Here is a 26808-nt window from a genome sequence, read left to right as displayed (position 1 = left end):
AACACCCTCTTCTGGCAGGTTCCCGCCTATAAGTTAGTGCGGCACGAGCCACTGGTGGCAAGAGGGGGATCACTTATGTTGCTTTTTAAAATTGTAGACTTAAAATGCCGTTTGCGAAGGAAAAGTAACAGTCAAGTGGATTTCCCACGAGGCTATTTCACTTCTTATAGTATGGAGTGAACTCCAACGTATGTTTGTGTCAATAGTAAAGCATAATGGACGAGTCCATCTTTGGCCCAACCCTCAATTGCCGGAGTTCCGTGACACACGAGAAAAATGATGTAACTTTTGCCGGTTCCGGGTTTCTGTTACCTTCAAAAGCACAGAGACAAAAAGGAAGGTACAGCAGTGAGCCGCGTGTAAGAAGGACATTCTCAAGTTTTTGGTTTAATAAATGGCTCAGTTTCTTTAGTAGAGGTGAAAAGACAGCAGCACTGTGCCGGAACTAACAGTTCTTTCTCCGTTACACTCAGTACAGTAAGGAATGAATCCAGCTCGTCGCTGTTCGGCTTTTCTGAGCCAGCTGTGTGTGTCCTCGCGAGGGGGGCCGACCGCCAGGACACCGGCAGCGGTCTCAGCCCCGGCGGGAACACGGTACTGTCACTCCGGTGTCGGACGAGGAGGTGGAGAGGGAGTCAAAGGGCCCTGTCCCCAACTGAAGCCGAACGAGACACCCCTCACTGGGGCAGCACCAGGTACTTCACTCCTCAGTAGTAATAACGCCTACTCCTCCATCATTATATCTTTCGGTCAAATAAGTGTGAAATATTGACACAAGCTGATTTATTTTTTTAGCAACTATGCTCTTCTTCATTACCATAATGATTCTAAAATATTTGGCGTTGTTTTGTGGGGGCAACTTTTTTGACAGTGATACATTTAGAAGTAGAACTCCTCACTGTATTTACAGGCTGGTTGGTTACGTGGTCCACTCATCTTATTGTCCACTCATCTTATTGTCCACTCATCTTCCTCTGAGCGGACAGCCTGCTCCGTCTCCTGACGGACGTTGGAACAGATTGTGGCGATACCACTTTACGGCAAGCCGCCCGGTTGCAACGACAACCTGATACACAAACTGGTGTATCCAGTCAATATAACCAGTCATTCACAGCCAGCTGCAGTGTTTGAGCTAAACAGGTCCCAGTTCAGCGGTCAGAGATGGCAAGCAGCCGTGGTGTGGACACATGCAGCCACTTAAGTCTCCAAAGAACCAATCAGTGTTGGAGCGAGGTTATTGTCCTGTAAGAGACGAGCCGCTCCTCTGAGTTTTGTAATAAGTCTTTTAACTGTTTACCTGATCGCACGGCAAAACTGTTAATTATTAACATCCCTACTGCAAAGAACTGTGCTCTGCTTGTTTCAGGAAAACACAAAGTTGAATATTAAAATGTCATTAACAACATTGTGTTGTATATTTAATCTGTTACAGTCGTAAATCTGATGAACATAAAAGATGTGTCAAAGTTAGAACTGTAATGGTATTATTAATTGGTCCTCAGTATCGACAAGTACCCAAATGTACTTTTACGTGGGCTGGAATTCAGTTTGCTACTATAAGATAAAGCAGCAGATATCCACATTTGAGATGCTGCAAACAGCACATTTGTGGCCTTTTTCACTCGATGAAAACCGTCATTTTGATTTGATCGACTTATCAATGAGTTGATTAAATGTTTCAGTTTTCATTCAAACAGAAGAAAAGCTCACATTAAACATCATAAAACACCCATTTCTTCAGCCACAGTGCCTATACTGAGGCCCTTCTATTTATCCTTCTCTGAAACGGAGATACAGGATGTTCTCCGTGTTCTTAAGCAGTTACCTCTGTCTGCTAATCTGTTCAAGCAGCCTGCAAAACTCTGACACTGCACTTCTCAACCAGCATGAGTCAACGCACATCATTGACCTTGTTGCAGATCAGTGCAGCTCCATGTGTACACCATCGTCTTGCATTGCGAGGAGGAGAGGTTTGACATAACGCGGCAGCAGACACAGACAGCTGATTTAGGTCAAGGTCACACAAGGGCGAGGGTTAAAGCAACAGAACGGTTTGATATTGTTTTATTAAATATTATTTATAACTGCAATAGCAACATGTTGGGGCAGCTGTTTAAGTTGATAAGGCAAATTTAGCAATCCAGTTCTTATCCTTCTGACTCTTTCGTCCATTAATTGATTCCTTGATTTAATCGACGGATCTGTAAAAGTGAGTTTTCTCCACAAATAATCACACAAAAGCATATCTTTCACTCTTGTGTTTACCAGAGATATGCTCATCAGTTTCTTAGAAATAAATTAAATGAATAAGAGGAGGCCTCCTTGTCTGTCTGTGCCGAGTTTACACTACGCAACCGGTTCTCCATTTCCCCGACACAGACACCAGATCAGACGCCAATTGGTGCTCCATCCCTCCTCAATGCTTGCTCGTGCATTTGAATTTAGCAGGGTTAGGGGGCACTCTACAAAAACGGTCTATTTTCTGCTGTAGTCTGGAGCCCTGATGCACCAAAGTTGGTCCCTAACCCAGGGGAGAATCAAAGAAGAGTTAAGCGGGTGGAAAGCATGGCTGAAAACAGCTGGCGAAACCCAACCAGAAGAATGTCAGTGCTTGGCTTTTACATTCGACAGGCAGTATTTACTGTAACAAATATGACTGTCTAAAGGAAGCCTGATTTTTAACGGAGGATTGGCCTTCAACTTGTGCAGGTGAAACGTGAGCCAGTCAGGACCCGTGGTTTGAGTCAAAGTCTTAAAGCAGGTCTAACCAGGTCAATGGGTTCTCTATTTAAGTTATCGTCACAAGGAAATGGGTCAAGTCTCTCCTTTCATAACCGTGCACATGCATGAACATCCTCACATGGCCTGGGTCAGCAAAAACGGGGCCTTGGGTTAGCCTTTGTAATAGAGGCTAAAACTCTTAATCCAACATGCAGGTCTTTACCATTGGTAATGGGATTGGAGCTCAGGGTGAGTTACATGATCACCAAGACATGGATCAAGGGAGTGCATACTATGTGTACATCAACCCTTCAGGCCCATTATCTTCCACTTGAGTTAGCTTGGCAGTGTCGACACAACAGCACTCAAACTAAAACATCCAACTGATCTGATGGCTGAGGTTACCGAGCCCCCAGGAAGAGAGCCAGGCTTTGATGCAGAGTGTACATAGTGGCCAAACAGTGCAACTACAAGGTCCGGGTCAGTCACGCGATGCCTTTCCCCCATAGACTTACAGGTGCTGATCATACAATTAGAATATCATCAAAAAGTTGATTTATTTCACTAATTCCATTCAAAAAGTGAAACTTGTCTATTATATTCATTCATTACACACAGACTGATATATTTCAAATGTTTATTTCTTTTAATTTTGATGATTATAACTGACAACTAAGGAAAATCCCAAATTCAGTATCTCAGAAAATTAGAATATTACTTAAGACCAATACAAAGAAAGGATTTTTAGAAATCTTGGCCAACTGAAAAGTATGAACATGAAAAGTATGAGCATGTACAGCACTCAATACTTAGTTGGGGCTCCTTTTGCCTGAATTACTGCAGCAATGCGGCGTGGCATGGAGTCGATCAGTCTGTGGCACTGCTCAGGTGTTATGAGAGCCCAGGTTGCTCTGATAGTGGCCTTAAGCTCTTCTGCATTGATGGGTCTGGCATTTCGCATCATCCTCTTCACAATACCCCATAGATTTTCTATGGGGTTAAGGTCAGGCGAGTTTGCTGGCCAATTAAGAACAGGGATACCATGGTCCTTAAACCAGGTACTGGTTGCTTTGGCACTGTGTGCAGGTGCCAAGTCCTGTTGGAAAATGAAATCTGCATCTCCATAAAGTTGGTCAGCAGCAGGAAGCATGAAGTGCTCTAAAACTTCCTGGTATACGGCTGCGTTGACCTTGGACCTCAGAAAACACAGTGGACCAACACCAGCAGATGACATGGCACCCCAAACCATCACTGACTGTGGAAACTTTACACTGGACCTCAAGCAACGTGGATTGTGTGTCTCTCCTCTCTTCCTCCAGACTCTGGGACCCTGATTTCCAAAGGAAATGCAAAATTTACTTTCATCACAGAACATAACTTTGGACCACTCAGCAGCAGTCCAGTCCTTTTTGTCTTTAGCCCAGGCGAGACGCTTCTGACGCTGTCTGTTGTTCAAGAGTGGCTTGACACAAGGAATGCGACAGCTGAAACCCATGTCTTGCATACGTCTGTGCGTAGTGGTTCTTGAAGCACTGACTCCAGCTGCAGTCCACTCTTTCTGAATCTCCCCCACATTTTTGAATCGGTTTTGTTTCACAATCCTCTCCAGGGTGCGGTTATCCCTATTGCTTGTACACTTTTTTCTACCACATCTTTTCCTTCCCTTCGCCTCTCTATTAATGTGCTTGGACACAGAGCTCTGTGAACAGCCAGCCTCTTTTGCAATGACCTTTTGTGTCTTGCCCTCCTTGTGCAAGGTGTCAATGGTCGTCTTTTGGACAACTGTCAAGTCAGCAGTCTTCCCCATGATTGTGTAGCCTACAGAACTAGACTGAGAAATCATTTAAAGGCCTTTGCAGGTGTTTTGAGTTAATTAGCTGATTAGAGTGTGGCACCAGGGGTCTTCAATATTGAACCTTTTCACAATATTCTAATTTTCTGAGATACTGAATTTGGGATTTTCCTTAGTTGTCAGTTATATGTCAATTATATGACCAGCACCTGTATATTGAGAAAGAGATCATTTCTTTTGAGGTGAATCAACTTCCCGGTATGAACACATGCATATCTGTGATTTAAATCATTAGGTCCTAACAGTTTACACGCGCACTGATAGCTGAGTTATGTTCCTTCCTCCGTTCATCTGAAGAAGGAAACGCTCCATGGGCTGTGAATGTGGAAGATTCCCAGAAGATTTGAATTCTGAATTCTATTTGGAAGTTAATCTTTTAGTTTTATGCCCCACTGAGCAGTTTTATTAGGAATGACCCGGGACCGGCCTCCAACACTGGATCCAGTACCCTTCATACATGCATGGTGTAAAACTCTGTCTGAATATTGTCATTTGTATTTAATTCTGTACCACTTAATCTAACAGGACACGCTAGTGATTCAGTGAGTTGTCATGAGTTTGCACAGCAGAGGAGACGTTGACTTGGAATTTGATCCTTCTGTGTAACCAGCAGCACCCAGCACAGTCTGGCCTATTATTCAACAGCACTACTGAGTATTCCTCAGTCCTGGAAGTGGACTTCTGCCACCACGTGCTTTCTTTCTTTGGCACGGAGAAAAGGCCACAGTATGAGGGCAATAATGGTGCTCAATGAATACAGATACAAGTCACTTTGTCAGCAACACTTGTCTGTTACTGTGGCTTGTTCTACCCAGAGTGTGGTGAATGAATTCTCCCGTTCACGTGTTTTTATTCTCAGTGTGACGCCTGTCTGAACTTCTTATCTGCTTTTTAGCCCAGTACGCTTCAAGTGTTTCTGCTCATCCCGTTTTAACCTGTATGAAGTATCCCAGCATGCATTTCACATCAGCCCACATCTGAGAGAGCAAGTAAGTAAACATTTAGATTACAAATAATCATTTGGTGTTTTTTAGAGATGTGAGGACCCGCTAGTGCGTCAAAACCATCTTGGAAAGTCTTTAGGTAATTCACTGGAGGCACTGATGTTTTTTCTTTTTTAAAGGATCAATACTTTAAAAAACAAACAAAAAAACAACAGCTGGTCACTGTAGTTTTTATCAAACAGGAAGAAATGGTGCTTTTGAAGGGGACTGTTTTGAGCGGCAGATTAATCCACATTTGGTGCTCTAGTGAGTGTTTGTGGCAGCAGGACGGTGTGTGTAGGGATGGAGTCCAACTAAAGTACAGTGGGTGTGTTGGTGGAGATGAAGGAACGGCAGTGAGGCTCACTGAAGCCTTTTAATGGAGCTCTATGGAACAGAGGAAGAAGACAGACACACTGCACTTGTTACTAGAACAAGTATGTTCACAGGAGGACAAATCCAGAATGTTTTCCGTGTACTGGCTGTTGGCATTTTGGGAAGCAGGGCCCTCCTGCCTTCTCTCCCGGTGGTGATGAATGTAGAATGACCACACAAAGAGAATGTGGCTATTCATTGTTGACCGGCATTCCAGTTTACTGCGTGGGCTCCCTGGATTTCCTTTGCTGCGTTGGCTCTCACTCTGTTACTTGAGGCAGAGGGGAGAGCGTTCTTGAATAGGCCGGTTCATGGCTGAGTCCCCCTCCTCTCTGTGACGGTCTCATGAGAGTCACACTGTCCCTCCAGAGCCACGTCCAGCACTCTGTCTGCTCGCACTCCCACCAAGAGCAAGGGATGAGAGGACAGCATTAGGTGGATAACCAGACTGAAGACTGTGTATGTATACGTGTGTGTGTGTGTCCTTCATCCATTTTGGTTCATTCAAGTATATGTTGGTGTTGTATTGTCACCACCAGTTAAATCAAATCTGCAATGTGACTGATTATATTGTCACGGTGGAATTGATCAGCATCCAGACGTAGCTATGTATGAAGTTAAAGCACGAGGATGTTCTTGAGTCGGATGAGGTCATCCCATTGCAGGTTATGGATTTCTGTCTGTTGTGACGGCAGCAGCATTGCACCGACGTGCTTTCACTGTATCATAACCAGTGGACCAGGAAATGAGCTGCCAAAGAGGAGTAGCAGAGCTGCCTGGGTTTGGCTACAGACCGCAGCAAAGTGGGAGCCAAGACGGAAAAGAATCACTTCAGAAGCAGCTCATTATTAGTCTTCTACTCTGATGCTTTATTAAAGCCTAATATTGACAGCTGTCATAAACATGACCATGTGTGCATCTGTTTACAACCGTGGAAAGTATGTAAACAAGGGAGGCCTACTGATGAAAGCAAATGATTCAAATTAGGTCGTAAAATATTTCAGATCTATAATTAGACAAAGGGCTAGGTTATCTTACAAAGGTCTAGAAGTATGCATTGGTTGAAATAAAGTCGTTTTTAGGAGTTGTGTCTATCAGTATTCATGGTCATTTTCTCAATCTCAAACAGCTTAACCATGTCATGTGAAATTCCACGTGTGTGTGTGTGTGTGTGTGTGTGCGCACATGATCAGGATGATACCAGCTCCGCCTCATTTGAGTCGGGAAAAACCCTGCATTGTTTGCTACAGGTGATGTTAGCCTGACGTGACAAAGAGACACTGCTTGTAGTGTAGTTGACAGTGTTGGAGTGGAGCTGAGCTGATTGTGTGCTCATAGCTGAGGACGCGGTTAGCGTTGTGTTTTATTGAGAGCTTTGTAGTCGAGCTGCCGTGTTTCTAGGGATGAGTCAGGAGGTCGGTTGGTAGGCTGAAGGACAATTTAACTGGAATATCTTCATGTTGAATGGAATGCCATGAAACCCCTCGCGCTGTAAGTGATGAGTTCAATGTTCAAAGTATTTTAAAGTTGTTCCTCTACGGCTTACATGGGACTTTCAGTTGTGACAAAATTGGCTAATGTTAGCATGCTAAACTAAGGTGGCAACAATGGTGAACACTACAGTCTGAAAATAAGCATGTTAGCATTGTCATTGTGAACTAGCCTACTCAAAGCAAGTAGAGCCTCTTCAGCTTAGTTTAAATGATGTCATCACGACTTAAAAATCATAGTGTGGCTCAGTGGTGGAGCAGTTTCGTCATTGTGTATGCTGAATGATTAAGCCTAAAGTAATAGTTTCATTGATGATTGTTGGTTGCAGCCCAGTGCAGTTGTACTTCTACTGACTCACAGATGGACCAGTAGATACGTCTTTCTCTTCCCTCCATCCTCAGCCAGAGCTCACATGTCATGTGTGTGGGGGGGGGGGGGGGGGGCTGGGCAGATAACCCTGCCATCCCCACTTGTTAGACAACATGCCTATTCTTATTAAAAACCCACTTCCTTATTCAATGGAAACGTCCTCATCCACATCTTACACGCACTCATACACACACTAGGCTAGTGGTAAATGGAGACAAAACAGGAAGAGTACATTTTAGACAAAATCATTTGAGACGAGTGGAGGTTGTGAAGATGTCTGATCAGAGAGTAAAAACACGTCATTGGGACAATTTGCAGGGCCATCCCTGGGCTAAGAGTTTGAAATCTATTCAGCATTAATTTTCCACAACAGGTTACTTTGTGATACTCAGGAGATTAGGACCAAACTGTTCCTCATGCATACAGAGAAATGCTCTGTTGACAAAGAAAGAAACACCAATACGCAGTGACTGATTCCAATAAGAAGCATGTGGAGACCAGGGGAAAGCAATGCAAACCCAGTTGGCCTGGGTAGCCTACAGACTCTAATTGCTACCACAGGCACAGAGTGTCTGAAAGCATTCAGATAGTCCCTGATAGAAAGATGAACTTCTCTCATTTTATCTCAGCAAAGCTTCAAAACAGCTGGTTGCATCTGTTGAAAGGACAAAAAGGGGGTTTTGTAGACAACGCTTTATATCCCGAACAACGGAAAGGAATCAACAGTCAAAGATCACATAGGCTCCTGACCAGTGAGGGCTTCTTTGTGATACTCAGCACTATGGGCCTCTACATTGATACACACACACACATATGGCTGTGTGGGCCATGTCCTGGTTTTTGAGTTGGCCTTTAATAGAACTTTGGGTCATGTGAAAGAGTCTTTCTGAAACCTTTGAGTAAAGGTTGAGGCTGGGTTTCCCAAAGTTGTGCTTGTAGAAAAGTCATCAAAGGAGTTGCATGGAATTCATTCAGGGGAGAGACTATGTTCAGCTAGTTTTTCCATTAGTCTCCCTGTTGTTCCGTAGCTATCCTATAGTATCACTACACTACATGTACAGGTGCAGACAGCAGACCATTTCACACTGGTTTTAAGGTCGGAGAGCTTCTGGTCGAGGTATTGGGCTGGACGTAGTTTGGTTCACTTGGATATGGTCGAGACCTCAATCTAAAGCTCATCTTGTCTCGTCTCAAATACTCACCCAAGCAGAGTTACTAATGTGTCACAAACAATAAAACGCACCACCATAGAATACGAGAACCTTGAGAGATGTCACTGGGACAACAGCAAAGTGTTGTAGATACTGGTGTGGAGACAGAAGAGCATGTATGACCCTCTGTTTAACATTCTACCACATAGCCCGTCTAAAGATGGAGCTCCCTGCTAGCCGTTTATGTAGAGGTGATGTGACTTTGTTGAACAGACCAGGTCCAGCAGTCAGCCATCAGTGAGTATGTTCTGTGACTGCCAAAGTCCCCATAAAGCAACACAACCTTTGTGCTGACTGTTGGCATATCTTCATTAATGTTGGCAGTGGAGATGTACGCTCTCTCAGTTCAGTGGTGCTCATGCTACTCCTCTTCCTGCCCGGTTGGGTTAGTGGGGTAAAGGTTGTTTTTGACACCAGAGAGACTCCGGTCGATCTTTCTAATCAATCCCATTTTCTCTCTCTCTCTCTCACTCACTCACTCACTCACTCACTCACTCACTCACTCAAAGCCTCATGGGTAGTGTGACACAATATGAAAATGGCACCGAGAAGAATCAAAGCAGGATCTTCAGAAACTCTGGCGCCTGTTGTTGCCACACCTACACAAAGCCCATTTAATGTTCACACATATGTGTCCCTTGTTTCCCTTCATCAGTTTGTCCAATGGGTGGCAGCGGCAGCAGGTTGTTTGGTACTTTGGCCCAGTCGTTGAACAGCGCCCCCTTGGACCAGTCGGACCCGTACCCAGAGGAGAACCCAGACCAGGACGTGGTCGAGAGTGACCCGGACCAGCTGCTCAGAGAGTGTGAAGAGGCCCTGCAGGGGCGTCCGGCCAGGCCGCATCGAGACCTGGTCCGTCCCAGCGGCATGGCGCCCTGCCACCACAAGCTTAACCCCCCCATACGGATCATGCAGTGGAATATACTGGCACAAGGTAGACATCTGTGGATAAACTACAACTTTGTGATTTGTGAGGACTCCAGTGACATGTAGAAATGTAGCGGTTATTTAGGTTACTATGCCAACAGCTCCGCTGTCGGTCAGTCCAGACTGAAATTCATTCATGGTCCTCAGAGGGTAAATCCAGCTGATTTAGGTGATCCCTTTGAAGTGAAATATCTTGACGGCTATTTGATGTATTGCCATCAGCTTTGGTTCAGACATTCATGCACCTCTCAGTCACTTGGTTATTATGCTAATTCTGCTGACACACTAAATGAAGATGTATTACCATTTAGCTGAAAGCACTGCTGATAATGATAATGAATGAATGAAGCATTAAAATGAATCTCTCTCTCTCTCTCTCTCTCTCTCTCTCTCTCTCTCTCTCTCTCTCTCTCTCTCTCTCTCTCTCTCTCTCTCTCTCTCTCTCTCTCTCTCTCTCTCTCTCTCTCTCTCTCTCTCTCTCCAGCTCTCGGTGAGGGGAAGGACGGGTTCACCCGCTGTCCGCTGGATGCTCTCAACTGGCAGGAGAGGAAGTACCTGATCCTGGAGGAGATCCTCACCTACCGCCCAGACATCCTGTGCCTGCAGGAAGTAGACCACTACTACGACACATTTCAGCCAATCATGGCCAGCCTCGGCTACCAAGGCAGCTTCTTGGCCAAGCCCTGGTCTCCCTGTCTGGATGTAGAGCAGAATAACGGCCCCGACGGCTGCGCTCTGTTTTACCGCCACTCGCGCTTCTCCCTCCAGGCCACGGCTCACCTGCGGCTGTCGGCCATGATGCTGCCCACCAACCAGGTGGCCATCGTCCAGACGCTGAAGTGCCGGGGAACTGGCCGACGGCTGTGCGTTGCTGTCACCCATCTGAAAGCTCGTAGCGGCTGGGAGAGACTGCGGAGTGCTCAGGGTGCCGACTTGCTGCAGAGTTTGCGCAGCATAACGTCCCAATGTGGCGGCGGCAGCCAGAAGGAGGCGGAGTCCGGTGGCATCCCTTTGGTAGTGTGCGGGGACTTTAACGCAGAGCCCTCGGAGGACGTGTACCGGCGGTTCAGCTCCTCCGCTCTCGGCCTGAACTCGGCGTACAAGCTGTTGAGCTCCGACGGACAGATGGAGCCGGCCTATACCACGTGGAAGATCCGCCCCTCCGGAGAGAGCTGCAGCACCCTGGACTACATCTGGTATACCCATGATGCTTTGAGTGTGCAGCGCCTGCTGGACATCCCCACAGAGGAGCAGATCGGCCCAGACCGCCTCCCCTCCTACCACTACCCCTCTGACCATCTATCCCTGCTCTGTGACGTCAGCTTCAGGGAGGAGCCCCATAGGTTGATGTAGGCTGCCAATCACAGCAGCCCTGGACCAAGAGATGCACTGAGGGAGGAGACTGCTGGGAACAATAGTCCACCTCCACTGCAGACCAGAGAGAGGAGAGTGAACGGGACGTCATCTACCGGATGGAGGGAAATCTGATTGGATTGTGAATAATTTGCAATCATGAGATACGAACCACTTTCTGTACTGTTGCTATTTAACGAGTCACAACGTGGAATATTAGAAGATCATCACATCTGATTGAAAAACTACTTGTAGTTTTAGCAATAACTGAGATTCGATCCACTGACTTGTGTTGAGGAGGAGCCTGTCGGTAACTGCAGCTGAAACGGCAGCTATGTGCTTCATCTGTTGAACTTTGACCTCTGCAAACCGACTGTTATTACATTAATTTATTCCATTATACTTTCTATCTTTTGGTTAAACAATCAACAATTCATCCTAGTTTTTAAATGAATTATTTTGCATTAAAGTCATTGACGACAGTTCTGCAGTTAGACAATGTTGTTCCTGTGACTACAATGAGGAGAAATGTTAATATATATATATATATAAAAATAGTTATTTTTACTGTTATTTTTATTCTTGCTGACATCCTAGCTGTAGAAGTCAAGGTTGAGGAGTTCTGTTCATTTGTTTCAGCATGTTATCAACTCTCAAGACTGCTCTTTAATTATGACAATAAACATAAAAGTAAGAATAATGTACAAAGTCTACTTCATTTAAATGTTGTGCTGGTATTGGCGGCCCCTGTAAACAAAAGGAATGGGGGAGCAGCGAGAAGGAGCTGGGCCCCTGGCTGGAGGAGGGGCCCCGCAGCTGGCTCTGTGCTCGATGGGCTGGTTGCTGCTGAAGGAGTTTCAGGTGAAGCTGCAGGATTTCAACAAAGTCGGAGTATAGTATTTAAAAATAAATGACATATCGTATGCCAAAACATCATATAAAAGCCACAGTATAGTATCATAGTATGTCTAAAAAGAGTCAAGTATTATAATTACAATAATGCACAGTAATGTCAAAAAAAGTCATAGTATTTCATGAAAGGTCACATTATGGCATGTCAAAAAAAAAAAATCAAATAATTTATTCCAAAGTTATAAAAAGTGATAGTATAGCTGTTTAAATAAAGTCATAACAAGTCACAGTATATGTGGAAACAGTGTGGTGAAAGTCAGACTAAAGTATGTCCAATTATAAAAAGTCAAGTATACAAAAACAAAAGTAGTAAAAAATGTCATTAAACATACACAGTATGTCAAAATAGTATTGTGTTGGATAAGTCATAGTATGAGAGTCATAGCATCTCGGCCTGCTCAGACCAGCAGCTAACCTCACTCCCACAGCAGGGAGTACTGAACCCGGGCTGAAGGGCCCCCCCCCCAATGCTGTGCTTGTTTTGGATCCGGTTTGCATAGATCGCATCTCATGTGTTTCTTTGCCGTCAGGACTTTCTGAAATTGTACACTAAGCATACAAAGCATACAAAGCTATTAGCAGCTTTGTGACAGCACTCTTTAATTTAAAAGCACTAAAACTGCCACTAAAGATGGCTGAAAAAGACAACTTCAGTCGGTCTCAATTCACATTTGTCATTTTTTTTTATAATACACATTTCAGTAAAATCTACGTCAATACAATGATAGTAAAAGGAAAAAAAATAGTATATTATCCTTCCGATGTGGAGCACATCATTTAGTTCTTTTATCTTTCACTCCCTTTTTATGAACTGTAAAAAACAGACAAACCGTTAGAATGAAACAAAGACATGAAGGACTGGACTGATGCATACCCGCTGAGTATCAAAAAAAAAGCTTTTTACATTTCTGTTTACAAGTCTCGACATATTACGTTTGATTACAAAAACGAGTTTTTTCCATTTACAATCTAAGGCTGCCCATGTCTCCTGAGCTCCGAAGGGTCTGTGTGTGCGTCCGTGTCCCTTTAATCCATTGTGAGGCTTCACCAGCTCCATAGTCTGAGCCAATCAGAGAGCAGCTCTGCTCTGTGACTAGGGTGGGTGGGTGGGTGGGTGGGGGGGGGATGTGTCCTGCACTTCCTCAGCAGTGTCAACAGTCACTTCCTGTACCCCACCAGAGGGCCCCTGGGGCGCTCAGGAAGAAGTGCTTTCTGCTGATTCTGCTGGTGGAGCCTCGACTGCTGCTGCTTCAGGCTGACTGCTGGGGGGCTTGGAGGGCTGGGTGGGGGTTTTGGGTGGGGCGGGGTGAGGCTGGGCGACCGATATAGAGAGCTGCGGCAGCGGCTGGGCCACCGCCGCCGGCTTAGCCAGGATGAGGTGCGGCGTCTGCCGGCCTGCCATCAGCTGGATGGTGGAGACGGCGGCGGCGGCCTGTTTGGCGGCGGCACCGAGCGCCAACTGCGTCGCCACGGGCTTAGCCTGGAAGAGCTGCGCGATCTGGCCCGACGGGTTGGCCTGCATCAGCGTGGCGAGCTGGCTGGCTGGGATGGTGATGATGGTGATCTTCTCCCCCATTTTGGAGCCGTGGGGCAGCATGGTGGGCAGAGCCTGGATGACCAGTTTCGGGGGAGCGCCGGCGGAGGCGTTGGCCACCGTTACCGGGACCCCCGCGGCAGTGGTGAGGATGGAGGAGGAGTTAATCGTCATCTGACCCAGTGAGTTGGTCATGACGAGCGGCATGGCTCGGATGGACCTGCAGGGAGAAGCACAGGGAGGGTGAATGGTTACACCTCTGCTCAGCTGCAACACTTCACTACAGCTGTGACTGACACAACGCAGTCAGAGAAGCACAGGCGTCATGAAAAGGAAAGGTGGCTGAGTTCCATTTAGCTGCTTCCCTTCCAGGGTCTCTGTACTGTTCTAACTGGGACACTAGACCAGATCAGAAGCATATTTGACATGTGATGTGATGGTTTCACAAAACACTGTGGTCCATAAACTACCATTCAAAAGTTAACATGATCCCTTTCATACGGGCACAGACAAGGAGCAGAGACCTGGTGGTGGCGTTGCTGGGGATGACGGTGATGTAGGTATGTTGAGGCTGCGTGGCAGCGGGAGCGTTGGTGCCCAGGCTGGCTGTGCCGTGCTGGTGATCAGGTAGCTGGCCAGACACCACGCCCTCGCTGTCCTCCACCTCGTCTCCGTCCTCCTCGTCATCGATCACTCGGATGTTCTTGGGCATTTCTTTGAACTGGTAGGCCAGCCGCTGTCCCTCCACTTTGGCCAGGATGCCGCGCTGGTAGTAGTACCTGCACACACACACACACACACACACACACACACACACACACACACAGGCAACATCAGAGCTATGCTGTCAGACAGCACAGAGACGGACTCTGCTCAGGACTACTAAAGGATCGGGTGTCTGCGGGGAGGACGGGCTGACCTCAGGGCTCTCCCCATGGTCTCGTAGTTCATGTCAGGCTTGTTCTTGTGTTTCCCCCACAGCTTGGAGACGGCCTTGGAGTCGACCAGCTTGAAGATGCCCTTCTCCCTCTGCATCCACTTGATGTACCTGGGACAGGTGTTCTTATCCTGCAGCAGCTCCAGCAGGAACTCCCACAGATAGGTGGTGTTGCCTTGGGGGGGGAAACGGAGCACACCAACATGAAATACAGAAGCTCACAAGTTGCTATGCAACGTAGAAGACTTTTATATAGAGAGACTCTACCGAACACATTGAATATTAATGGACTTAAAGATGTGCTAAAACACAAAGTTCTAGTTCTAGAGCTTCATTTAAAAGCTGTGGAAATACAATATCTTTGAGTCTCCCTTCACATCCAGTAGGGGACGTCTTGGAGTAGTAAAAGTAGTCAAGATGTTGTCAGATATACTCCACAACAATCACACACTGGCTTTATACAAAACACAGGTCTTGAATTCCATGACAACATGTATATCAATAACACGATATGCCAAGAAGCACAATGATGACCGAGACTGTTTCACAACGAGTTCCAAGTTCCTCACAGTCACTTTAAGTGGGATTCAAAAATGTATCTGATAATATTAATACTCTCCACTCTAGCGAGCAGGGTGATCTGGATAGAAGTGTACTTGAGCATCACTAACCTTTGCCCTCCCTCGGCCTCTTCTTGATGCCCAGGTCAAAGGAGCTGTTGGAGGCGGGCTGGTTGGTCTTGGGCTTGCGTCCACCTGCACCCATCACACATACACGGGAGCCTTTACGCACCATGTCACGATCTCATGTCCAAACATGTGTGGTACCGTTACCGACTTATCTGTTGCACTTATCTAGTATGACTCATACAGTGTATGTGTGTGGCATGGAGAACCTGTGTGGCCTCCAGCACACATTAAGCCTCGGAGGTGTGTTGTAGTGACACTGACCTCTCTTCCTCTTGACAGCGGGCTCACCGTCAGGAGGGATGGGGAAGGACTCCTCCTCTATGGGTCCGCACTCTGTAGACACCTCCACCACCGTCTCCATCATCACATCCTCTGCTGTCAGACAAAACACACACTCACATATCAGTTGGAGCCTCACGGCTGCAAGTCGGTTCCTCACCGGACGAGACAAAGGGCCAGACAGACTCCATGACACACACCGTATACTCTATTCAATCCTGGACAGAAAAAAAGGGATTAACCATGTGGTCCCAATAATGATCAAAATATGATCAAAACATCTTAAATTGACATTTTCTGGGCGTCGGCCTTTGGTCAGCGGGCCAATAACAGCTCAGGTGAGGTCTGGCTGTTTGTTCACACTGCTGTCTGTAAAGAGCTGCAGCTCTGTGTGTCCAGCACGACCTCACTCAGAGCAGCTGTCAGTAACTTGTACTTTTCATATGACTTAGTTTTTTGTCCGGTGCTTTAAGAGCTTGTTTAAAGGCTAGAACCTGGCCGAGTACGATGCAAAATGAACTGCGTAGTATGTAGTAGGCAGTTTGGAATGCAGCCCATGGGTTAATATGCTCTCTTGTTTTGCAGCTGTACCTGTACTAGTTCTGCTTGGTCAGAGATGAACTCCTCAGAGAAGAAGCATCACTCTGAATCGTTTTGATGAAGTGGGGTCTCGTTTTCTTTGCTGTTCAGTCTTTTTCTACGCTAACAATCGATCGATTGATCTGTTCTGGTGTAATCAAACCCCGCTGGCACAGCCTACGCTTCTGTTTCAGTAATGATTGGTAGAAATGCAAAAGCACTTGTATTGACATTTTAGGAAAAACAAATATACTGTGATATAAACTGTTACCATCCTTGATTTAAAATGAAACCCTGAAATAAATCTGGGCCATACGCCTAGCCCTATTTTTTTAATAAAAATATACAATGTTTCCCAGTGTTAAAAAGCTGCTGACATCATTTATGAAACACAGCATTAACCTTAACCACAGAGAAGGAAGCGCTGAGGTGCGTTTACCTGTGTTGCGTTCATTGTGCAGTCCTCCAGGAGACTCCATGTGGAGAAGAGCTTCGGCTGCTTCGAAGGTTTTGTCGAAACACACCATGTCATGACCGGACAGCTCCACTGAGAAGAGGAGCAGAGAGAGGCTACAAGACTCCTCAAACATCCCGTCCGTGGTCACATTCACAAAAGCACAGCGCTGCGGCCGCAACCACTTTCAAATGTTCACTCTGGGTTACGTCTGTTCTTCACGTTGCCAGCAATCTGGTGTAAATAGTAAGACGTTGATGCTGCCAGTAGAGGGCAGTCTGCTGCAGTCATACACAACAACAGGTACCGTCAATGTAGATCAATGTGAACGACACAGAGTGAATCTGCCCCTTCTCATTCACACAATAGGATTTCACAGGGATAGGATTCAGAGAACTCCTTACCGGTCTCGGACACCTCTGTCACCACCTCCTGCTCCTCGGCCACGTCCTGCATCAGGTACGTCTCGTCATCGTAGACCAGGACCTGTGCTGAGTAGCACTCCTCCACCTGGGCACTCGGCACCTCCTCCACGATCACCGCCGGACAGCCCTCCTCCTGCAGCAACACGCCCTCCTCCTCCTCCAGCACATCTTCCTCCACCTCCTCGCCGCCTCCCACGATCACAGCCACTATTTCCTGCTCAACCACCTCCTCTTCCTCCTCCTCCTCCTCCTCCTCCTCCTCCTCCTCCTCCTCAGTGTGCTGCTGCTCACACTGAACCGTTTGGAAAGATGTGAGAAAAGTGAGATTTTTTTTGTTTTTGTCGAGTTAGAGCCGTTTACATGCCGAATGACAATGAATATTTCTGTTTACATGTAGCCATACATACTCTGAGTACAGCCTCCGTCTTTCATTATTTTTGCGATATGTTTTTCAAACCGTAGTTTGTGTTCAACGCACAGCGCTGGCCGTAAACAGACAGTGTGACGTCTTAACACGCCTCATTGATGCACACATTCTGAATGTGCTGGATACATGTCCAAAGAATGCCCATAGAAGCTGAATAATATCGCGTATCCCACACGTCTTAATCGGAAAATGCTCCGTTTGGAATAAAGCCGAATTCAGAATATCCAACATGATGTTTACAGGACCCAGATCAACTTCAGAATATTGCCATATTGGGAATAACAGTGGAATATTAGTATGCATGTAAACGTAGTCAGTGTTATATAATTCAGTATAAACATTTGTTTCACTAGCATGTACAAAAAAAAAAAAGTAAAACAAATGGCTTGAAATCTTTTGGACCACAGAATTTTGGGAAATGATAAATAATTTTCATCAGCAGCAGTACACTTGATGAATATTTTATCACACTGATACTGTCCTGATTTTATCATTACTGAATAAATGCTGCATATTTTCTGAAAACATATTTATGTTTTGTGCCTTTGGTATCAGGACTATGTTTGTTCTTGCATTTAGCTTTCCAGTACGACGCTTAGTGTCTTGCTATTGACCAAGTTTATACTAATATCACAATAGGTATACTTGCTCCATACCTTTATTTAAGTGGGACCACCCCCATCCTATATGAAAAGCACCAAACTGTATTAATAGGCTAGTCCATTGACAATAACCGCCTATATATACACAACTCTTCTCTATTAATATACAATTGACATGTTAATAACATACTTGTCTTAACATACTCTTATTTGTCTGTTTATCATATTTTATCGTACATTTTCATATTTTCTATTTCCCATTATGTCTTATACTATTGCACCGTGTTTATTGTTATGCACCATTCCTTGTATGTGTAACGTACTTGGCAACAAAAGCATTTCTGATTATTTTTTTACATAGCTTCCTTCATAACTCAGTCTTGTTCCAACATAACTGGCTTTGTTGACAGCTGTTGTGGGGATGTAAGGGCTTACCTGCTGGGGCTCCTCCACCACGGTGACATACTCCACTATGTTCCCTCCACCATCTGACACCACCACAGAGGTCATCACTCATTCCTACCAAAACAAACAAGTACACGGTGTCAGGCTGGAGAAGATGGGAGTGTGTTTGTGTGTTTGTGGTCGATCATGTGAAAGCCCCACGGCTCCTCTCATGACTTAGTACGAAATGCATGCAATTCAGGATCCAGAAGAAAAACCGTACCGTTGGCAAAATGCCAGCACGACTAATTTTTACAACCGCGTCCATCCCCTCAGACGCCGCTGAGCCTCTCCACCACACGGGCTCATGTTTACTTCCTGCGCGGGTCCGTAGCTACAACTACTGTACAAACTCTGCGGCTAACGTCAACGCTCCTGCTACTTACTTAGCGAACACAACTTAAATTAGCTAACGTTACTCCTACTCGCGTTATGCACTTTTGTCGCGTAACCTCACACATTTCGTTCCATAAGAATAAATAAACAGAGCATTCTCCTGTAAAAGATGGTTTCGCCCAACACCGAATAACATAGCAATGGCTAGCTAGCATTAAGTTTAACGAACAAGCTCGAAACACTTGACGTTAGCATACGGCTAGCAAACATTGACACCGCACTTAACATTTAGTACACTGTCACTGACTGACCAAGTGGCCCAATTAAGACGTCTGTATTGGGAGTTGTGCTCTATCCGAGCTCGCTGGTGTGTTATAGCAATGAGTTTCCTCCCCCTTACCTTGTTTTGCTTTTGCTTGTCAGAAGAAAAGCTCCGCGGCTATCGCTAGCTGGGCCTAACGTTAGCCGAGCTGTCAAGGCCAAAACGCTTACTTTGCTCGCATAAAACCAGTGTTTGCACGTCCTCCGTCCCTCAAAATCACTTTTGCAGACACTTCTCGCCTTCCTGCGCCGGGATCTAAAGAGTGGACGCGGACGCAAGCCTTTAAGTGGTGTTTTGATTCCAGCTCGTTTCTTGCTACCCTGTAGCTTTCCGGCGCGTCGCCTCTTCGCTGCAGCGGATATCCAGGCGGGTCAGAGCACGGCCCGCCGTGACGTCACAACGACAAAACCCCACCAATGGGCGCAACCTCGTAAGTGCCTTTTTTTTTGTAAGAAAGAAAGCACGTAAGTATGGAAGCCCATTTCCGCATGCAAAAATAAATAAAAATAAAATTAAAAAAGGTTATCATTATTATTATTTTTAATTTACAAAAAAAAAATACAAAAAAAGAGAGGAAATATGAGATGGAAAGTCGGTTTTATTCTTTCTACGCCAGAGCTGCTTCTTGCTGCTTCTTTGCTTAGTACAATCCCACGTGAAACAGCAAGCAATTGAAGTATTTCATCTGTTGTCAAGCCATGTTTAAAGTAGTCTTCAATGTACTCACAATACATTTCTGTCAAATGTAGGGTAACCTATACCAAAGAGCTGCTTCTATGACTGTTGTCTTAAAGAATCTTATAATTTCGACTTTCTATCTCAGAATTTCTCTTTTTTTGTGATCTTTTTTAACATAAACAGTCATACCAATTAATGAACAAGTAAGGTACATGAAAGCTCATATTAATTAGCCTGCCGTGATTATTAAAGGATAGGTTCACAATTTTTCAAATCCATCTGAAAACAACGACCAGGTGCCCAAACGAACATCGTTAACGTTTTTACTTGCCATAATCATCCCTCTTATACTCTTACAGGCCTCTAATTTAAGAGATGAGGGACAAAATCCACAGTCTTTGTTCCATTCCACAATACATCCAAAAGTTAATCTAAGTCTACAGGCAGTCAGTATCATTTCAAAAAAATGCTTAACATTTGTGTGGAATAGTTATAACTGGTGGACCTGGGGGGGATCTTCCCCGGGGAATGTTTTCAATCAACCTGCTATATTTTGATGCTTTTTAATGCACTCTGGCACCTTATTCACATGCAAAGTAGCCGACACGACCTAGTAAATGGTAAATGTGTAACCTCCCTCAAAAACCGTTGTTTACATTCCAGATTAATTATGAATTGTAATGTAAAGATATGTACGCTCTGCCATTTCTCCTCTGTCACTTGTTTCTCACAAAAACGTGTTTTGTGAGGTAACGGCAGTGGTGTATAGTAACGAAGTAGAAATACTTTGTTACTGTACTTAGCTAAGTCGTTTTTTTGGATATCTGTACTTTACTTTACTACTTATATTCTGTTGACTTTTACTTTTACTTCACTACATTTTGCAAAGAAAACTGATACTTTTACTCCGATACATTTCCCCTGAAACCTTCGTTACTCGCTACAAAATCAAATCTATCTTTAGAAACAAATGAATCATGAGACCAACGTCGGGGACTGTGGTGGAACAGAGACTGCAAGCAGCAGGTTTGGTGAATCAGTGGTCCTAGCTTGCAAGTTAAATCTTTGGTTAATCACGTTAATGCGCAATTGCAAACAAGTGCTGTCAAAGCCGCGGTGTTTAGATTCCCAGTGATGCCCAGGATGCTATATGCTATAGCTAGCGAGCGACTACATGAGTATAATTCCACTCTACGATGACTGATTTCATGACGGAAGCAGAAATGGAAGCACCTGCTACTACCAAAACAATCTACGGTGGTGACGAAGACCAACACCCGTGGATCGCTAGCGAGTTAGTGAGCTGAGGAAGTGTTGACAGTTGTGAGATTTTGTTGATTTGAGTCATCTTAGCTATAATCATTGCAGCACTAGTTGGCTAATGTTAGCTAACTTAACGTTAGCCACCACACCATAGGATTGACAGGAGCTGCGAGAGCGCAGCATTAGGGTTAGCATTAGGGTTAGCATTAGGGAAATCCTTCCCAGCTGTGCGCAAGCTGTGTGTGAAGCTGAACACACCTCTACCTGCCTCAGCGGCCTGTGAAAGGCTATTTAGCATCGCAGGACTAGTCTTCAGCCCAAGAAGAGCGAGACGGAATTCTCTCAATTTTGAAAACCAACTTCTTTTGAAGATGAACAGGACATTTTTCAGTTTCAAGTAATGACTGGGTTGCTGCTTTAGTATTGATCATGTTTTGATATTTGAGTCATTTTGTGGATGATCAGATGGAGTTATGATGGTAGCAGTCGCCCAATTGCAGATTCAGCTTGAGCAAAACCTTTGCCTATTGTGTTCAAATCAGGCCCATAGTTTACAAGGCAGGTGTCCTTTCTCTAAACACTGACCTGATGCATCAAGTGGATATTTTTTGCTGAACACAATATTATGCATTTGCCCTCTACATCCTCTAGTCGGAATGAGCATACTTATAAACGCACTGTTACAACTCCTTCATAGTGTCATATTGCTTTTCGGAGAATTATGATGATAAGTTCATAGTATATGCAAAAGTATACTTATGTACAATATATTATGTTGAACATTGTTGCTCCTGGATGGATCACAGCCAACCCAATTATTTTCAACACAGCTCCATGTCCTTGGTCATGGTGGCCACAGCACTTATTAAAAGAATAAACTTCATAATTCTGACCCTTTGCTTTTTTATTAACAGCATTTACTTGTACTTTTACTTTCAATACTTAAGTACATTTAATATCAGAAAATTACTTTTGATACTTAAGTACAATAAATATCAGATACTTTAAGACTTTTACTCAAGTAGTATTCGAATAGGTGACTTTCACTTTTACCGGAGTAATTGTCCAGTAAGGTATCTTTACTTTTACTCAAGTATGGCTTTTGGATACTTTATACACCACTGGGTAACGGTGACCTTTGACCACCAAATTCTAATCAGTTCACCCTTGAGTGCAGGTGGATGTTTGTGTTAAATTTGAGGAAATTTGTTGTTCCAGACATAACACATTCCAGAGAAAGGGTTAGAGGTGAGGTCACAGTGACCTTGACCTTTGACCTCCAGAACCGCTGTGCCTGCGGTGTATGAATGGGTATGAATGATTAGATAGTCCACCTAGCAGGTGGCCTCTTGCATGGTAAGAATAATAAAAATGTTTTAATGTATGATCACATCATAACAAACTGCTTCAAAAAATACCCTTTCTTCCATTCTGTGTTAATATTGGCAGTCCCTCTGGATGAAAGTGAGGGGGGGGTCCCGTGCACCAGATTCCCTTTAAAAAAGCTCTTGTTTTTATGCAGCAGGGTTTGACAGTCTGCCCTGCTCAGTCCTGGTTCTGGTTCTCCCCTGCCTCCCTTCCCTCCAGCGGGATCCATCCCATCAGCAGCAGGGATCGGAGGAGCAGCGAAGCTAAGCTCTGCTCCTGGCCAGAGGAGGAGCCGCTGCTGACAGGCCCCGAGCTCTCCTCCCGTCAGAGCTTTCGACTGCAAGGTCGAAGGCAACAGTGAAACCGGATCTGTGTCTGTCCATAGTGGGCTGGTCTCTGCTGGAGGATCTTTGTCCGTCCATGGTGGGCTGGTCTCTGCTGGAAGATCTGTGTCTGTCCATGGTGGGCTGGTCTCTGCTGGAGGATCTGTGTCTGTCCATGGTGGGCTGGTCTCTGCTGGAGGCCCCGCTGGAGTCTGACCTGAAGGAGTTTCCAGTGAACCCGGACGATTTCATCTGATTTCAAGCATGAAGAATAACTATATAGCTGATGGTCTCCTTCACTTATGTAGGTCATATAAATGCATCAGTATGAAACGGAGGCTGTTTCATTACCAGTTAAAAGTTCCTCCCAGTAACTTTAAAGGAGCAGTGTGTGAGATTTAGTGCCATCTAGTGGTGAGTTGCAGATTACAACCAACTAAATACCCCTCAGCTCACTCTTCCCTCTCTAAGTGTGTAGAACGCGATGTCCTTCAGGTAGAGATAGGTATCTTTAGGATAGTATTACTGCTAGGAGCTACTCTTATCAATACCGGTTAGTCTTCATGACTACATAATTAATTATAAAAACATATAATTTAATAAAATTAATTCAGAGCAGGATTATAATATATTTTTACACTAGATATAACTAAATACTGTTTGTAGAGCAGCAACAGTCATGTTTACAGCAGCAAAGTCACTTTTAAAGTCAATAATATCTTACTGGAAACAAATATGAATTAAAGCTGCGAGCAGCATTGATCGGGCCCTCGCAACTTCACGCACGTCGAGGGTACGAGCAGGACTCTGGCCATGCATTTCTGTGACCGTCATACACTGCGTGCACGAGTTCAACGGTATTTCCTGGTACTGGCAGGACTCTGGGTGACGCGGCCATGAATTTCCGTGTCCATCACACACTGCGTGCACGAGTGAGATATTTCCTGCGTAGACCAGCAGCGTAGCAAGATCATGTTGCCAGGTCTTAAGCCTCAAATGTTTTGAGTGTACATCCGATACAATCATAAATGTAAGCCTTAAAAGATCATTAAGAAAATGAATGCGTGTGAATGTGCTTCAGTGTTTGTAACATCACAGACTGTCAGTTTACTGTGATGGGGTTCAACTCCCTGCAGTGTCCTGCTGATTGTATTTGGACTTACATGAAAGTTAACAAAACTGTAGTGCCATTTGCTGTTACTTGAACACTTCAATTTAACACTGTTTTCATTTTAAGTTCTTCTGTAACTTTAGATTGTAGTGTGAAGCATTCATTATAACGTTTAACCTGATTGTCATGAAGAAGCTCTGGACAGATCCACTGTTAATCCACTGTTATCTAACGTTTGCTCTCCAAGCATCTTAGTTTGCACATATTTAGATCAGAGAAGTCTTTTTCTCATGGTGTGCCCACAAACCCTTTCAATAAGTTCAGTGTTTGGGCCGTTGTAATTATAGAATCCTGCTTACGTCCGTGCTTATCAGTAGGTGGCGCTATGACTATGAGTTAATATTGGCATGCAGAAGTCCTAAAGCCATGACAGTCAACAAGCATGTCAAGTTTGGGACAGTATTGACAAAGTACAGTCGAGTTACAACAGCTTGATGGCGAACCATGTAAAATGGCCATCACACCATATCCACGTCATTCGATGAAACCTAAAGCTTTTAGTAACTTTTAATCGCTCAGGTCTTTAGATTGTTCTGACCAAATTCTAAGCTGATCGGATTAATTCCCAAGGAGGAGTTCGTAGTACAGCACCTGGAAATGGAAAAAAACACGAGAAATTCATACAAAATTCAAAATGGCTGACTTCCGGTTGGGTTTAGAGCATGGTCCCAAGAGACTTTATTTTAAGTCCACATGTGATACATGTGCCTACCAAATTTTGTAAATCTATGTGAAACGTACAGTGAGGGCTGCTTCGTTGAAATTTTGTAGGGGGCGCTATTGAGCCGATTTGCCACTCTGAACCAATAAAATCATATTCCATAACTAAATTTTGGGCTTGTAATCTGCTTGCCAAGTTTGCTTATGTTTCGAGCATTTTTAGCCTCTCAAAATGACCTTCGTTGTTAACGGCGAAGACTGCATCGCCACGGCAACGGCGTTCGACGAAACATCAAAAGCTTCATGAACTGGTATTATGAACTTCTTACATTTGTGTGGAAGTAATTTGATGTTGATTTGATTTACCTACTAAGAGAAACAAGCCAAAGTATAATGACTTTAACTTCCTGTTACCAGTAGGTGGCGCTATGACTATGATTCAAAATTGGCCTGCAGATGTCTTCAGGCCGGGAGTCTAATCAAACATGTGCAAGCTGGTAAAGATCTGATGACGTGGAGTTGAGTTACATCAGTTTATTCGTTCATGGCGAAGGATCGAAATTCACCGAGCCGCCACGTCGCCGCCCTTCATCAACTTCTTACAATTTTCACAATGAAGCATTATCAAGGTCTTAAGGCTGTTCTGACAACATTTTAGAGGGATCTGATTAATCTGTGAGGAGCAGGATGTCAAAGTACACAACTTACAACTTCCAGTTGCCACTAGGTGGCGCTATTACTATGATTCTAAATTATCATATAGATGTGTTCCGGGTCAGGATGTTATGACATATGAGAGATTTGGAGCAGATTCGACAATGTACGGCCGAGTTACAACAACTTCCTGTTTCGCGGCGAATGGTATTTTTTTGACGCCACGCCACGGACACATAGTTCGATAACTTTTTGATCTTTGAGTAACTTTTCACTGCCAAGGTCTCAAGAGCATACTGACCAAATCTGAAGTTGATCGGGTTAAATCTCTAGGAGGAGTTCGTTAAAGTATGACGCCTCGGTCCAAAAACATCATAGAATTAAAAATGGCCGACTTCCTGTTTGGTTTAGAGAAAAATTCCTAGAGGATTTTTTGTGCGTCTCATCACGATCCACATTCCTACCAAATTTCATACAGCTAGGTGAAACCCGATGTTGGGGCTACTCAATAGGGGGCGCTATCGAGCCAATATTTCATAGCCCAGCTGGACACCCCAATCAGACTGCAATTTTCGCAAATTCTGGCTTGCGTGCCAAATTTCACAAAATTCCCAGTATCCCAAGCACCTCCTTTTTGCGACGAAACACTAAGAATAATAATAATAATAATAATAATAATAAACATTAGAATAACAATAGGTCCTCCGCTCCGACTACGTCGGTGCTCGGGCCCTAATAATAATAATAAACAATCGAATAACAATAGGTCCTCCGCTCCGACTACGTCGGTGCTCGGGCCCTAATAATAAACAATCGAAAAACAATAGGTCCTCCGCTTCGACTACGTCGGTGCTCGGGCCCTAATAAACAACATTCCTGAGTGAAGTTTATAATGAATGAAGAACATGAGTCAGTCCTCCTGTCCTCTTCCCTCCTTCCTCTGTCCTCTGCTGATTCACTGCCTGCAGGTACCACTAGAGAGAGGAGGAGCTGCTTTGTCTCAGGCAGCAGATACGTTTACAAGAACAAACTAAGATAAGCAGTTAGACAGACACACAGCTTTTGTTTAAAAAAAAGAAGATTTAGCCGAGCTAGTGTGCCGTAAACACAGCGGTGGTGGATGAGAGCAGCTTGAATTTCTCTTTCGTTTACATGTTCATGCTTGTTAAACAGATTTATTGACAAAGTTTTGACTTTTTACTCCAGAAAGTTTTATTGCACTAACAGTAACGAGTGTAGTTGTCGTCTTCACCGCGGCCCGTCAGCTGACTGGCATTGTGTGTGGTTGGAGTTTAGCACTAACAGAGAGAGCACAGGAGATGAACGCTGCAGGGTGACAATGTATTACACCAGCATTTAAAATGACCAGTAACCCATTATCATTACTTTGAACTTGAATCATTTAGCACAGGGGCTGCAAGTCTTTTTTGTGACTTTACAGCACACACACTTATGTCAACTTAGGGTGA

The 26808-nt window shown here is 44.6% G+C and overlaps 2 protein-coding genes across 6 annotated transcripts; one reads left to right on the top strand and one right to left on the bottom strand.

Annotated features, from left to right (window-relative positions):
* Nucleotides 1-283: 283 nt before the first annotated feature.
* nocta (nocturnin a) lies at nt 284-11982 on the top strand. Of its 2 annotated transcripts, none has more exons than XM_076102976.1 (4): nt 284-359; nt 479-695; nt 9658-9936; nt 10414-11982. In XM_076102976.1, exons 2-4 carry the CDS (start codon nt 485-487, stop codon nt 11280-11282), a joined length of 1359 nt encoding a protein of 452 aa, XP_075959091.1. In that variant the 5' UTR covers nt 284-359; nt 479-484; the 3' UTR covers nt 11283-11982. The 2 variants fall into 2 exon arrangements, with proteins under 2 accessions (XP_075959091.1, XP_075959090.1); XM_076102975.1 differs by having other exon boundaries at nt 290-359; nt 474-695.
* An 876-nt stretch (nt 11983-12858) lies between these two features.
* LOC142962466 (ETS-related transcription factor Elf-2-like) lies at nt 12859-19605 on the bottom strand. 4 transcript variants are annotated; one of them, XM_076102970.1, is made up of 9 exons: nt 19301-19605; nt 18556-18639; nt 17071-17383; nt 16652-16759; nt 15616-15729; nt 15337-15420; nt 14648-14840; nt 14253-14507; nt 12859-13948 (listed from the first exon to the last, which is right to left on the bottom strand). In XM_076102970.1, the coding sequence occupies exons 2-9, from the start codon at nt 18628-18630 to the stop codon at nt 13390-13392; spliced, it is 1701 nt and encodes a 566-aa protein (XP_075959085.1). In that variant the 5' UTR covers nt 18631-18639; nt 19301-19605; the 3' UTR covers nt 12859-13389. The 4 variants fall into 4 exon arrangements, with proteins under 4 accessions (XP_075959085.1, XP_075959087.1, XP_075959086.1 ...); XM_076102972.1 differs by having other exon boundaries at nt 15643-15729; XM_076102971.1 differs by having other exon boundaries at nt 15616-15726.
* Nucleotides 19606-26808: the final 7203 nt, after the last annotated feature.

The sequence above is a fragment of the Anarhichas minor genome, unplaced genomic scaffold, assembly GCF_050575085.1.
Source record: "Anarhichas minor isolate MPS153535 unplaced genomic scaffold, ASM5057508v1 ptg000028l, whole genome shotgun sequence".
Classification (NCBI taxonomy): Eukaryota; Metazoa; Chordata; class Actinopteri; order Perciformes; family Anarhichadidae; genus Anarhichas; species Anarhichas minor.
This window is presented reverse-complemented; position numbering and strand designations above follow the sequence as displayed.